The sequence below is a fragment of the Corapipo altera genome, unplaced genomic scaffold, assembly GCF_003945725.1.
Source record: "Corapipo altera isolate COAL_440 unplaced genomic scaffold, ASM394572v1 1, whole genome shotgun sequence".
Taxonomy (NCBI): Eukaryota; Metazoa; Chordata; class Aves; order Passeriformes; family Pipridae; genus Corapipo; species Corapipo altera.
The window spans coordinates 16,040,965-16,054,822 of NW_020884873.1; the positions used below are offsets into that span (position 1 = coordinate 16,040,965).

The window sequence follows — 13,858 nt, forward strand, 5'->3', positions numbered from 1 at the left end:
TGGTTTTCATGGCCCTGGGCACCCAGGGCACATAGAAGTTACCAAGAGCTGCTCGCTGCGTACGTTAATGCTATGCTGGGGTGTTGCAGGATTTGGAGGCACAGGGGTTCACCTCTGAGCACCTCATGGCGTGTCAGTGGGCACCAGGTGGCTGCACCCGCATGTTTTTAAGAAATAAGAGGAAAACATCATCTAAATCCTACTGGCAAGATGATGATAGTGGCTACACTTAATCTCCCAGGAACAGCCGACTGCTCATCCAGTGGGGAAAGGATGGCTGATTGCCACTGTTACATGTCCCTGCTCTGTCCCCTCACAAAGAGTTGTGCGTGTCCCCTAAAAATAAGGGGCCAGGCTGTTATTTGTGACCCCTCACCATACACATGCTAGGGCTGAGCTGGTGTCCCCAAAGCACCTGGTGGAAAGCAAAGGGGGAGAGGAGGAGGCAGAGGTATTTGGCCGTGGAGTACTGCTGCTGAGATGATTTTGCACCCAGTGCTCTCCCTTTTCTCCTTGGTGAGACCCTCAGTGTCTCCTCTTGTGTCCTTCCTTGTTCCCTTGATGTCCCGCCTGGTGTTCTTCCTTGTGCCCTGATATTTTTCCTGAGTGTCTCCTTATGTCCCTGCTAAGTGTCCTTCCCCCACCCCTTATGTCCTTCCTAAGTGTCCCCCCATCTGTCTTGATGTTGCCCTGAATATCCCTGCCATGCCTGTCCCTGTCTTCCCAGTGTCCCCAAGTACTCCCCACTGTCTCACCATGTCCCATTCAGTGTCCTTCCTCGTGCCTACTCAATATCCTTCCAAATGCACCTTGTCCCAGAGTGCCCCACTCAGTGTCCCTTCCAAGTGCTTGTCCTTCATTGTCCCGCACCGACTCCACCAGTGTGCCTCCCTGTCCCAGTGTTTCCCCCCAATACTCTTCTCGATCCCACACTGTCCCCCGCACTGTCCCTGCCTGTCCCTCCCGGCGGGTCGGGTCTGGGCGTGGCAGGGGACACGCGGGGACACCGGGGCGGCGGGTGGCGCGCGCGGGGAAGTCCTCCCCGCGGTCCGCACCGCGGCTTTAAAGGGAGCCCGCGGCGGGCGCGGCCGCAGAGGCACCGGCGGGGGCACGGGAGGCAGCGCGGCACCGGCTGTGCTGCGGCTTCGCTCACCCACCACTCCCTTCCCAGCCTCTCCCCGCCCAGGGGCGGGGGTCCCCGGCCAGGCGGACCACGCTTCCCACCGCGAGGGCGTAGCGGGGCATCGCGGAACGAAGCACTCGCCATGAGCGACAGCCCGATCCCAGCCCCGGCTCCGGCCGCCAAGCCCAAGCGGGCCCGGTCAGCGCGGCGTCCAGCAGCCCACCCCACGTACACGGACATGATCACGGCAGCCATCCGGGCCGACAAGAGCCGTGGCGGCTCATCCCGACAGTCCATCCAGAAGTACGTGAAGAGCCACTACAAGGTGGGCCAGAACGCCGACGTCCAGATCAGGCTCGCCATTAAGCGCCTGCTCACCGCCGGAGTCCTCAAGCAGGCCAAAGGGGTCGGTGCCTCTGGCTCTTTTCGCCTGGCCAAGGCTAGCAAGGCGAAGAAGTCCCCGGCCAAGAAGAGGAAGAAGGCTGCCAGGAGATCCACTTCACCTCGGAAAAGAGCTAGGTCCAGGAAAGCCAAGTCACCGGCAAAGAAGCCAAAATCTGCCGCCAGGAGAGCCAGGAAGAAGTCAAGGTCCAGCCCGAAGAAAGCCAAGAAGCCAAAGACTGTTAAGGCCAAGTCGCTGAAGGTGTCCAAACCCAAGAAGGCAAAGCGGTCAAAACCCAGAGCCAAGTCCAGCGCCCGGAAATCACCCAAGAAGAAGTGAAGAAGTCTAGAGGCGTTTTGGTACTCTCCCTGTTGGTTCTGTAAATAGCTGTTGCCTTTATTTTTACCCCTTTCTATTGCATTTTATAAAGAATTGATCTATTGCTGAATGGAAATCACTAAAATAAGGCAGTTAATGAATGAAAAAAAGGAACATCTTTAGTATGGAGAGTTCCCATTTTTAAGAGTTACTGGTCTGTTTTTCATTTTGATGTCTCAGAAATTTCTTGTGTGTATGTCTTGGGTTTTTTTAGTGCTGGGCTGCTTGTTGTGTGTTGGGAGTGATGGTGATTCCGTATGTCTGTTGGGGCCATACAGGATTTCAATTCCTGATCCTGCCCCAATTCCTGGGGGTTCATGTGTCTGCTGGGGCCAGGCAAAGACTCTGCCGACATTGGTGGGGAAGTGGGAACATATGGCTGCAAAATCCTCAGCCTTCCCTCCTCTGCCCTGGGTATGTTGGGCTGCTGGGTGGGAGGTCTAGCTGGTGCTGGAGATAACCAGTAGCCAGCTGGGCAATGAGGCTGCCTGTCTGCCTGTGGAGCTGCCTCAGCACAGCTGGGTGGTGGCAGGGATTCTTGGGGCAGGGACAGGATGGAGGAGGTGGAACAGGGCCAAAGTCTGTCCACCTTGGCTCTCAAGGAGTTGGGGGTGCCCATCAAGTGGGAAGCAGGATCACCCTGGGTAGAAAGGACAAACATGGCCATAAGTGGCTTGGCTCCCTAGAAAGGAACATCCTGAGCACGGCAGTGGCCAGCTCTGCAGGAAGGCTCGGGTGGGCAGCCACGATAGTGAAGTCAGACTGGTGGGCTTGGCCCTGCTGTCACCTGGGGCTCTGGCTTTGTGCCCAGTGGGGGCTGGCAGGACTCCAGGGCCTGCCTGGCCCCTGCCAGAGCTCCTCCCTGGGCAGGGCGGGGTGATCCTGACAGCTAGGGCTGGCAGGGAGCCTGTGGGCTGGCCCCACTGCTCAGCAGGGTCTGAGCTTCAGGCAGAAGTTGTCTAATCCTTCTTGGCTAGAGAAATCTAACCTCTTTGGACATCAAGATCCCCAACCGCCTGGGCCAGGAGCTCTGAAATCCCAAAAACTCTCGGTGCCCAGTCCCCTTGGGCTTGCTTGCCTAAATCTTGTGAGCCCAGCATCTTCACCCTCCCCAATGGATCCCAAATCCTTTGGCCTCTTGTTCCTAAATCACTTGGGCAGACAGTGCCTGACTCTTTCAGCCATGGAGGATTCCAAATTGTGTACTTCAGGGTACTGAAATCCTTGGCCCAGAGGCACCTAATCCCTTAGGGCTCTTGTTCATAAGACCCTTGGACCAAAAGCTCCCGAGCACCTAAGCTGAAGACCCTGATGCCTTTCAAGAGCCTGGTGCCTAATTGCCCTGGAATGAGTTGCCTAAACCACTCTGGCCATAGTATTCCCCAGTCAGCTGTAGCGGAGGATGGAGATACCTTGTCCAGCTGGAACAGGTTGCCCAGAGAAGCTGTGGATGCTCCATCCCTGGAAGTATTCCAGCCAGTTGGATGGGCTCTGAGCAACCTGGTCTAATGGAAGGGATCCCTGCCCACAGCTGGGGGTGTTGGAACTAGATGGTCTATAAGAACCCTTCCAACCCAAACCATTCTATCATTCTATGACTCCTTGTGTTTAAAGGAGTGGACCCGTGGCTCACAAACCCCTTTGGCCAGAGGCACTCAAATTTCTTGGGCTTGGGTATCTGATTTTTACCTGGTAAATCCTAAACCTCTCGGTCCAACAGACCCTCAGCTGGATGCACCCAATCCTACAGACCCTTGGTTCATTATCCACAGTGGTGGGCACCCATAACCCACTTAGGATTGAAGTCCCTTGTTCTGAGGACCCCAAATCCCTTAGGTGGGGGCACCTAGTGCTCCTGGGCTTGTTGATCCTTAAGGTCCATGATTCCCTGTTCCAAAATCCCAAAACCCCTCAGGCCCTAATCCACGACCACCTTACAGTTACTAAATCCCATGGGTGCCTTTTCTCCAGGATTCCTCAGACTCCGGGTGTCCCAAATCGCCTGGCTTTGGGCTGCCTAAACCCCTTGGTACAGAGCCTCTCCTCCAAAGAAGATGCCGAACGCCTCCCAGGGAAGGTGTCCGAGTGCCTTCCAGCCGGCGGAGCCGCAACAGCCGCAGCAGCCGCAGCAGCCGCAGCAGCCCAGCCCAGCCCAGCCCAGCCCAGCCCAGCCCAGCCCCGCCCAGCCCCGCCCCGCCCCGCCCCGCCCCGCCCGGCCCGGCTCGGCTCGGCTCGGCCCCTCCCCTCCCCGCCGGCCGGGGGGCGGTGCCCCGGCGGCCAATGGTCATTGGTCTGTAATTAACTCGTGGATAATTACCGCCCCCTGGCAGCCGTAGCCCCGCCCCGGGGCGACCCGGAGCGGCGGGATGTGGCGCTCGGCAGCGGCGGTGCGGGCGCTGCGGGGCGGGGGGGGCCGGCGCCCCCCGGGCCGCGTCCGGAGCGGCGGCGGCTCGGCTCCGGCAGCGGCTGGAGAACGAGCTGGAGGACATCCGAGGCGCCGGCACCTGGAAGAGCGAGCGAGTCATCGCCTCCCGACAGGGTCCCCACCTCCGCTTGGCGGGCGGCGGAGGCGGTGCGTGCGGGGCGGGCGGCGGGGAGGGGGGCTCTCGGCCTCCTCTTCCCCCGGTGCGATGTCCCCGCTTCTCTGTGTTCCCGCAGGGATCATCAACTTCTGTGCCAATAATTACCTGGGTCTCTCCAGCCACCCCGAGGTGATCCGTGCCGCTGTGGAGGCCCTCGAGAAGTTCGGCGCTGGGCTCAGTTCGGTCCGCTTTATCTGCGGTACCCAGGTACCGGGCATCCCCGCAGCATCCCCTGCACTGCGGTAGTCTTTCGCAGGGTGTCCACGCAGACTCCCCTCTCGACACTCGCATGCGTGCACAGCCGTAAGGTACACGTGGCTCGGTGAAAAAAAAGAGCCTGCTAGGTCCCCACTAGCCAAAGATATGAAAATATGCCAATTTAAACCATTACAACACCTGAGAGCAAAGAAATGAAGCACCACTCTGAATTCAGAAAATTAACGTCTTTTTCCCTCTCTTGTGGGTCAAAATTACAGTCAACCTGATTTGAAGTGGCTCTGTCAGACCCACCCCAGTTTATCCCTACTGGAGCCCTTTCAGAGCACTGGCTGGTTAAGTGCAAAGAAAACTCAGAGCTGCTCCCCTGTGCTTGAGGAACTCCCTGCTGAGGTTTTGGCATCCAAAACCATAATCATATTTTAGGGAGCACAACTAACTTCTCCCATGCACACACACTTTTTCTGAATAAAACCTGGCTGTTTCCTCCCCTTGCAAGTCAGCATTTAACCTCAGTGGGCAAGCAAGAACTTGTGCTGCTCCACCTCTGACTTTCACTCTCTCTTCCCTTTAGAGCATACACAAGGACCTGGAGGAGAAAATCGCACGCTTCCACCAGAGGGAAGATGCCATTCTCTATGCCAGCTGCTTTGATGCCAACGCTGGTATCTTTGAGGTTTGTAGGGCTTCCCGTGTGTTGTGCATGGAGGAAGGAGGTGACAGCAATGTGCCTGCTGTGTCTTCCAGAGGCTCTGATGTGAGCTGTGTATGCCAGAAAAGATGGCAGTGACTGGTGGTGAAGAGCCCCGACCTGGGGTCCTTGGACTGGGGAAGCCATGCAGAGGCATTTAATCAGCCTTCACCTCCCCCGTCCCCAGCCAGCTCCAGCTTTTGGGGACGGCTCTTGTTTCCTCAGAGATCTGTACTTCCCCTTAAAGTGTAGATGAGGGAATGGGTGATCATCCAGGCTTGCTAGGGGGGAGGTTTTGAGCTCAGAAGCCACAGGCAAGAGCCTGGCCTGAAGAAATCAGAGGATAAGGTGGCTAGGAAGGAAAGTGTAAAGTTTAGCAGTGCCAGGAGAGACATGGCAGCTGCAATCAACTGCAGCCTTGTCCTCTGTACCGAGAGGGGCTGAAACATCTTGGTAAGGTGCCACAACAGAGCTAAGGATGATCCTTTCTGTTTGGTGTGGCCAGGCCCTGCTGACCCCAGAGGATGCAGTGTTGTCGGATGAGCTGAACCACGCCTCCATCATCGACGGGATCCGCCTGTGCAAGGCCAACAAGTACCGCTACAAGCACATGGACATGCAGGACCTGGAGGCCAAGCTGCGGGAAGCGCAGGTATGGAGGTCTGCTCCCACCCGAACACGAGGGCGCTCACTTAGCTGTGCTACCTGTGCAGTAACCAGCCCTGAATGGTGAGCTCTGCCTTTTCCCATGCCATAGGCATTGTTTATGCCGACAGGCACAGACAGGCATGGATAGACAAGGTGGCAAAGCGGCTGGTTGCAATGCAAATCCCCCCCATTTCAGTTAGATATATTGACTCCCTACAAGAGTTAAGAGTATGTCCTGGTCTCCTTCACCAGGCCCTCTCCTCAGGGTGAGATCCTCACCCCTGGGGATGCCTCTTTCCCTCTAATAGAAATATCGTCTGCGGCTGGTGGCGACTGACGGTGCCTTCTCCATGGATGGTGACATTGCACCCCTGAGGGAGATCTGCCAGCTGGCTCAGAAGTATGATGCCCTGGTCTTCATTGATGAATGCCATGCCACGGGCTTCCTGGGACCCAATGGTCGGTAAGTGACTGTTTCAGCTCTCTTTACCCCCCTACCCTGACTGATCCTGAAGCAAGGCCAAAGGTGCCGATGACTAACATATGTTGTGTGGGGACTCCTAGAGTCACCATTTCTTGGAGGCTTTGCACCTTACCTTTGGGTTTGAAGGGAGATACTTTAGCAATGACCCATCCCAAAGTAACAGCTGCTTCTCAGTGTGTGAGGGATGGTGTGACCATCTCATCTGCCTCTCCTGGCAAGCAGTTGGACTTCCTGATTCCCAAATCCTTCTCCTGTCAGATACTAATTTCAAATTCTTAGGTTTGTGGAGCTAGCTTGCACAGATTGATTAGTTTCCTCGGGGCAGCTTTTGCCTCCATCGCCTAGAGCTCCTCCAGATGCCAAGTAGGGTACATGATGCAGGTGTTAGCCAAGAAGAGATGCTTCATGTGTTGTTTTGAGAACTAAGCAAGGAGACTTGCCTTGTTTTCTTACCAAGGTCATAGCAGGTGTTTCATCCTCCCTCAAAATGGTGGTGCAAAAGGCATCTTTTAAGAGAAGGGATACCACTCCTGGTGGCACTTCATCAATAACAAGAGGTGGCAGAACTCGAATATGTTTCAGACCCTGTAGTTGTACTGAACTTTCTCAAATATAAGTCATCATAAGGAAGGAATCATAGATCTGTTTGTCTTGTAGTCTTCCTTCCTTGGGGCATGGTAGTCATCCCATGTCACTCTGTCTCAGTGGTCTCTGTGGTCCCACCAGCTGCAAAAACATCTGTCTGACTGCACTGAGGTGTGTAAATGCACAATGGCTTGAGGAAGAGGGAACAGTTACTGAATGCTTCGTGAATTGTGCTAGTCTGGGTGTGAACCTGGTGGTGTCGTCGACAGCACTGTTTCAAGACAGCTCACAGCTGGATGGCCATGCCTCATCTTGCCTTTTTGGGTTGGAGAACATGAAGCTGCAGAGCACGTTTACTACATCTGGTTGGTTCCACTAGTGAAACCTACAACAGCTGATGCTTTGTTTGGACTATTAAACTTCTGTGTGGGAAGTTTGAGCACTCTCCCATCTGTAAGGGACGAAGAACCCATGCTCTCATCTCACAAGATCCCAGCATAGCCTTTCTGCAGGAGAGGAAGGTCAGCACTTGGGTGGTACTATCACAAGGGGCTGTTCTTCCTTTTCCTGAAGGGGGGACACCAGAGACCTGGCTAGTGGCACTCTGTTGCCCTTGAGGCATCAAGCAACTTCCCTGGTGTGTGCTGTCACAGCTGATAATGTGACATTCCTTTTTCTACAGGGGTACTGATGAGCTCCTGGGAGTGATGGACAAAGTCACCATCATCAATTCCACCCTGGGAAAAGCTCTTGGAGGAGCTGCAGGTGAATGCATTTTTCTGTTCAAGATCCTGCATACCCTTAAGAGCTTCCACAGCTTTTGCTTATGTTTTCTTCCTCTACCTAATGATACAGCAACAAATGCATGTTGTTTTCTTCTGCTGGTGGCATGAGGCTTCGTTTGTTACGCTGCTGCAGGGTCAAGGGAGATCCTGACATGTGCTCCTTCCACTGTCATCCTCCCCATGCATTTGCCTTTGGTGTCAAAGTGGAAACTTTTGGTCAAAAGCATCAGCTGTGATTTTTAGGCCTGGTTTGTACTGAAATTCCTGCTCTAGGAGCCAGTTTGGCTTTATTGAGAAGTCCCACTCTCAACAGGTCACCCTGGGGTGCCTTGTCCAATTCTCTCTCCTTCATCTGCAGGTGGGTACACAACCGGTCCCAAACCCCTCATCGATCTGCTCCGCCAGCGGTCCCGCCCGTACCTCTTCTCCAACAGCCTACCCCCCGCTGTGGTGGGCTGTGCATCCAAGGCCCTGGACCTGCTCATGGAGAGCAATGCCATTGCACAGTCCATGGCTGCCAAAACCCAACGGTGAGAGGGCCATATTGGGGTGGGAGCAGGGACAGCTTCATTAGGAATGAGTTGTCTGTGTATTTATTCACCCCCACCTCCCTTGTGATAGCTGTAAAGGTAGCTTGCAAGTCAGAGCTCTGGGGTGCTCAGGGGAAGCTCCAGGATGTGCCTGTGTGTGTCAGACAGGTGTGCAGGCAGGTATGTCATATCTGGATGCCCTGTGTGCTGGGACACATCTGCCCCTCAAGGATCTGCAGTCCCACTTCGGTGAGCAGGACGTGGCAGGAGGTCACTCCAGGAAGAGACATCTTTTCCCTGCCCAGAGGATGCACAGTGGAGCAAAACTCACCCAGCCCCAGTGGCCAGGGCTCCCAGGGGAAAGAAAGGCAGCAGTCCCCAAGGACAGGGGTGATGAGGTTTTTACTAATCCTCTTGTTCTCCTCACCAGGTTCAGAAGCAAGATGACAGCAGCTGGCTTCACTATCTCGGGGAAAGACCACCCCATCTGTCCGGTCATGCTGGGGGATGCTCGGCTGGCTTCAGTCATGGCTGAGGACATGCTGAACAGAGGTGAACTGGGGGGAGAGCTCTGTGTGCAGACACATTCCCTGAGGGAAGGGACAGTTGGTGGTTATGCCACCACCAGCCCTCCTCCAGAGGATGTTTCTGGATGAAATCTCACTTTTAAGTCATCATAAGGAACTCTTCCACTCTCCTGGAATAGCCTCCTGGTCTCCCCTAGATCTTTCTTCTTTCTCTACTGGGGAGGGTGTTTAGATTGATGCTCTTGTCCTGCCATGCTGGACTCCATCCCCCATCACTGGCTGTAACCCTCATTTCCATGCTTGGGAGAAGATGGCACTTGAAAACCCTGAAGGCTGGAAGTGGTTATTGAGAGGAGAGGGAGGATCCAAAAGCTGTTCTATCACCCAGTACCCATCAACCTGCCTCTCTCCCTCCCAGCCAGTTCTGACTCTCTCTGTGTTTCCTTCCCAGGCATTTATGTCATTGGCTTCAGCTACCCCGTGGTCCCCAAGGGAAAGGCCCGCATTCGGGTCCAGATCTCAGCTGTGCACAGTGACGAGGACATCGACCGCTGTGTGGACGCCTTCACCGAGGTGGGACGGAAACACGGAGCGCTGCGTTGAGGGGCCAACAAGCACCTCCTATGGCACCATCCCTGCCCACAACCAAGTGCCTCTGCTGGGTGGAAAAGGGCTTGAGCAGCACGCTGCCAAAAACAGGACTGATCCTCAAGGCATGGCAGCCTGCAGGAGGCCGTGGCTGTTGCAGCGTGCTGGCAGTAGCTCTGGCAACGAGCTCTTGTGTCATTAAAGGTGTCCTGCAGTGCAGTGGATATTTGTCTGCCTCTTGTTTTCTCATTCAGGAGCTGCACCCCATCCCCATCCTCTTGTGCTGTGACCACACACTCTGCTGTGTCTTCCCTGAAGCCTCAGTCCAGATGCTGAAGCACTGCAGTTCCTGTTCTTTCCTGCTGATGGAAATACAGCGTTGTTGGTGTGCTTTGAGGTTGCCTGCTTCCTCTATGCTCTCTTCTGGGTCCAGCAGCATCACTGGCAGATCTCCCTGCTGCAATTCCCCACCAAGGCAGGGGTGTTTCCCAAGCCCTTTGCAATCCGTACCACCAGCAGCTGGTTAGGGAAAGAGGACATGGGCCAGCCAAAACTCCAGTATTGCTTTCTCTCCTCGCTCTCGGGTGTTAGATGTGAGGCTTGTTTGGTCCCCAGGACCAGCTATAAGGCTTTACCAGTTGCAGTGGTGCTCCCAAAACTGCCCTGGGAAAGGCTTCTTGCCCCAGAGAGGCCAGCGGGCAGAGGCCAGCAGCATGGCAAGAGGGTCTGTGTCAGCCAGAGGCAGAGCAGGGGACAGAAACCTGTAGTTTTCCTCCATCAGGCAGGAATCTCTGGATTTGTTCCTCCAAGCTGTGTTGGCGTAGCATTTGAGCATTAAAGCAGAAACAAGTGGGTCCTGGGCATCACAGGATTGCTTTGTTTGCATCAGTTTTGCTCTAGAAGTCATGTGTGTCCTGCCACCTGCCCACGTGCTGAATGAGTACTTGCAGCTGGAGACAGATTCCAGCTGAAATGGAGTGTGCTGTGCCTGGGTGCTGGAGCACTGAGTCACATCAGCAAAGACCTGCTCTGAAATTGCTACATGCCCTTGGGCAGTCAGGGAGTGAGCTACAGGGCAATAGCATGTCTGACCTGAACCAGAGCAACTGCAGAAGAATACTGGAGTTAATCTGGGGTTGCAAAGGGCAGGGGAGAAACGTGTTTTTGATAGGACTGCAACCAGACCTTGTTAGAACAGCTGGTAGCATAACTGCTGATTTTGTTTAATTTGCCTGCTGATAAACTACAATATGGAGTTCCCTTTCTGTGGCACCAGACACACTCACAGTGCTGCAAACCCTTTTCAACAGGCAATATTTTGGCATGGAGAATGTAATGGGGAAAGGGCAGGGGGATATGCTCAGGCCCCTCTTGCAATGTGGAAGAGATGAAGCTTCAGCCAGATGGGATCTGGTAAAGGGGGTTGAAACCCTAAACTGAATCACTGTTGTTTTAAGCTCAATGCATGTGCAGACACCCCCCCCCCCTTTGCTCCCCCCTACCTGCACACCTCCATTGTACACCTGTACCATGCTCCCTAGCACCTCTCTCCTGCTGGTCCCCAGCCCTGCTCTCCCCCTCTCCCCTGGCCTTCTGCAGGCAGTCTTGCTGTTGTCTCTGCTCTGTCCAGGGCAGCTAACCCAAACAGTTTAACCCTGCTCCATCTTTGAAGTCCTCCTGAATGGGAGAACAGCCATACAGATGTCTTGCTTCTCAGCTGCAAGCCAGAGCAGCAGCAGCTCCCCTCCTGTGACGCACACAATTGTTCTTGTGTGCACAGGGGGGCTCCCCCTTTTTCCTCCTCCTCATCTCACCAGGTACACTGACCTCCCCTCCATATCTCTCAGGCCCCTCGGCAGCCAACTCCCTGCACTGTTCTGCCTCTCTGCCTACTTCAAGGCCAAGCTCTGCTGCAGACTGTGGAGCTGTCTGGGGAGCAGATTGGGGAGTGCTGGAGCCCTGGGAAAGCAGGAGGGTCAGATGATGGCATGCTGGAAATGAATAATGCAGCGCCCATCAATTGCAAGGCATCATGTTAATATCGCAATCCCAGGCAAAGCCTCCAGCTCTTTATTTCTTAAAGGCCTCCCAGCCTAGATCTGATTTGCAGCTCCATGTAGCTTTTAGCCCAGAAAGCAGAGGACTTTTTACTGGGTGGAATGAAGAGGCAGACACTGCTTTTCAAGGATGCAGTTCCCAGCTTGGGCTCCCTGACCCACCTCAGATCTTACATGCTACTCTGACAGTCCTGATTCTGGAGCTGTCACTCTCTACATCATGGGATAAGTGGGGGGTTCATGTATCTTACCCAGTAGAGGATCATATCCCATCCTATTTCCATATGCACCCAGCCCTACAGATGCTTCCAGCCCTGAGTCCCTGTCCACCCCCTACTTCTATCCTTGTTAGGCTGCCTCGTTGCAGTCCCAAAACTGCCCCTCTACCTGCTGATGCCCTACAGTCTCTCTAACCACCACTGATTCCACCCTGAGCTGTGACCCACCTCCCTCTACCGCTTCCCTGCTGACATTTCCCTGACCTTGCTCCCTGCCTGCTCCCCTACCCAGGCAGGCAGGGATGCCCCAGCTTGGACTGAGTCATCTGGGGCTGATGCAAACAGGGTCTGAGCCTGCTGTTCGGTTCCACGATTTTCCCATTCCGCATCCTTTGCTGGAGATAAATGCTGCACAAGGGCCTCCACCGGCGCTAATGCCTCCCTGCGGTGGGCAAGGGGCAAAGCAGCTGCATCCCACACAAGGGTTTTGGCAAGAAAGATCAATGACAGCAGCCGTCCGCGCTTCCTTTCTGGAGGTTTATTTCTCTGTTTGGAGATTCCCCCCAAATCCGAGGGTGAATCCAGGCAGATTCTTGCCTTTTCAGGCCTTTTGGCTACAAGAACAGGTACCATGGGGTCCCTCCATAGCCCCCTGCAGCCCCCTCAGCGGCAGGAACATTTGCAGGCAGTCACGACAGGGTAGGGGATCTGCCGCCAGGTGCAGTTTGGTGGGCCTGGGTGCTGGGGCACCCAGCAGTGCCAGGCCAGCAGCTTGATCCGAGTGAGCTGTGTGGGGCGGCAGATCATGCCAGGGGGCCAGGAGCAGCCAGGAGGTCTGGTGTCACAAGCAGTGTGGCGCACCCAGCGGGGCCAGAAGATGGGTCCCAGGTCAACCCAGGTGGAGGTGACGCGGCAGGCAGCCAGTTCCACCAGCCACTGCCGTAGGTGGCGGGCCAGGGCCCCAGGTAGCTCAGGGGGCAACCCTGGGCCAGGGGGCAGCAGGGTGGGCAGCTCCAGCCCCTCCACCTCTCGCCACAGCTTGCGGCGGTAGCGCCCAGCACCCTCTGCCAGGTCCCTGCTCATGGACTCCAGGTTCTCCTCGAGGATGCTGCTGTTGCGACCCCGGGGCTCCTCAGTTGCCATCCAGAAGGGGTCGAAGGCCGAGCCTAGGAGCCGGCGCAGCCGCCCAGGGCGCAGGTGCCGGGGTTTGGGGGAGTAGTGGTAATCCTCAGGGGACAGCGAGAGGCTGTAGGGCCGCACTGGGGCTGAGGGGCGGCCACGCAGCAGGTGAGAAGTGGGGTCAGCGGTGCTGGACAGTGTCAGCGGCAGATCCTGAGGTTCCTTCGGAGGCAGTGGTGGGCTTGGGATGCCCAGTGGTGGGAGCAGGCAGAGGAGGAGGAGGAGGAGGCAGCAGCAGTATGTTCTCTCCATGGTGAGCAGTGCTGTGGCAGAGTGCAGGCTTGTGCTCCGCCGCATCCCCTCGGTTATCACCACGTCCCAAGACACGGCCTTCCCCTTTTCCCTGGTTACAGCAGCTGATAGTGAGCCAGCGGGGACACCATGCTCCCTTCTGCCACAGGGGCACGTGGGATCGAGAAGCTATATGATCCCTTCTGTCAGGCCACAGGGTTCCACTGACCCCAAAGGGCTATCAGAGCTGCTGTGGAGGGGAAGGGGCCAGCACCTCCTTCTCCACATCCTGCTCCATCACTGGAATAGGCACCCAGGACCTTCCCAGCAAAGGGAAGCTGGTGGCCTTTGAGTCTTGCTGGGAAAAGATCACCTAACTGCACTCAGTCTTAGCATACCTGGAAGTCCTCAGGGTATAGGTCCTGTCATCAGGGTGGACATGGCAGCAAGGCAGGAGGGCTGTGTGGGTCACTGTTATCTCTTGGTACATCAGCCAGCACCCATGCTGTCCCAGGCAACTGTGATGGAGCTGAACCTCTGGAGATAGCCTCCCTTGATGGCTTGTCCTCCCTCCTCACCCTGCAGTGCCCTGGCAGCACTGGAGGCGTGCAGATCTGGGCTGGATGGAAACCAAAACCTGCATTCTCCTCCTTC

The 13,858-nt window shown here is 55.7% G+C and overlaps 3 protein-coding genes across 3 annotated transcripts; 2 read left to right on the forward strand and 1 right to left on the reverse strand.

Moving 5' to 3' along the window:
* The first annotated feature begins 1,105 nt into the window (after positions 1–1,105).
* Positions 1,106–2,034, forward strand: LOC113959082 (histone H5). Its single transcript, XM_027667853.1, has one exon. It carries the CDS (start codon positions 1,266–1,268, stop codon positions 1,842–1,844), a length of 579 nt encoding a protein of 192 aa, XP_027523654.1. The 5' UTR covers positions 1,106–1,265; the 3' UTR covers positions 1,845–2,034.
* A 2,215-nt stretch (positions 2,035–4,249) lies between these two features.
* Positions 4,250–9,738, forward strand: GCAT (glycine C-acetyltransferase). The gene is given in 10 exon segments (XM_027667088.1): positions 4,250–4,285; positions 4,287–4,455; positions 4,542–4,672; positions 5,256–5,357; positions 5,878–6,024; positions 6,329–6,483; positions 7,772–7,854; positions 8,233–8,404; positions 8,835–8,956; positions 9,383–9,738. Coding segments are annotated over 10 exon segments (1,269 nt in total). The 3' UTR covers positions 9,535–9,738.
* Positions 9,739–12,384: 2,646 nt separating this feature from the next.
* On the reverse strand, positions 12,385–13,855 carry LOC113953081 (noggin-like). The gene has a single exon (XM_027655789.1). The coding sequence runs from the start codon at positions 13,268–13,270 to the stop codon at positions 12,458–12,460; it is 813 nt and encodes a 270-aa protein (XP_027511590.1). The 5' UTR covers positions 13,271–13,855; the 3' UTR covers positions 12,385–12,457.
* Between the last annotated feature and the right edge of the window lie 3 nt (positions 13,856–13,858).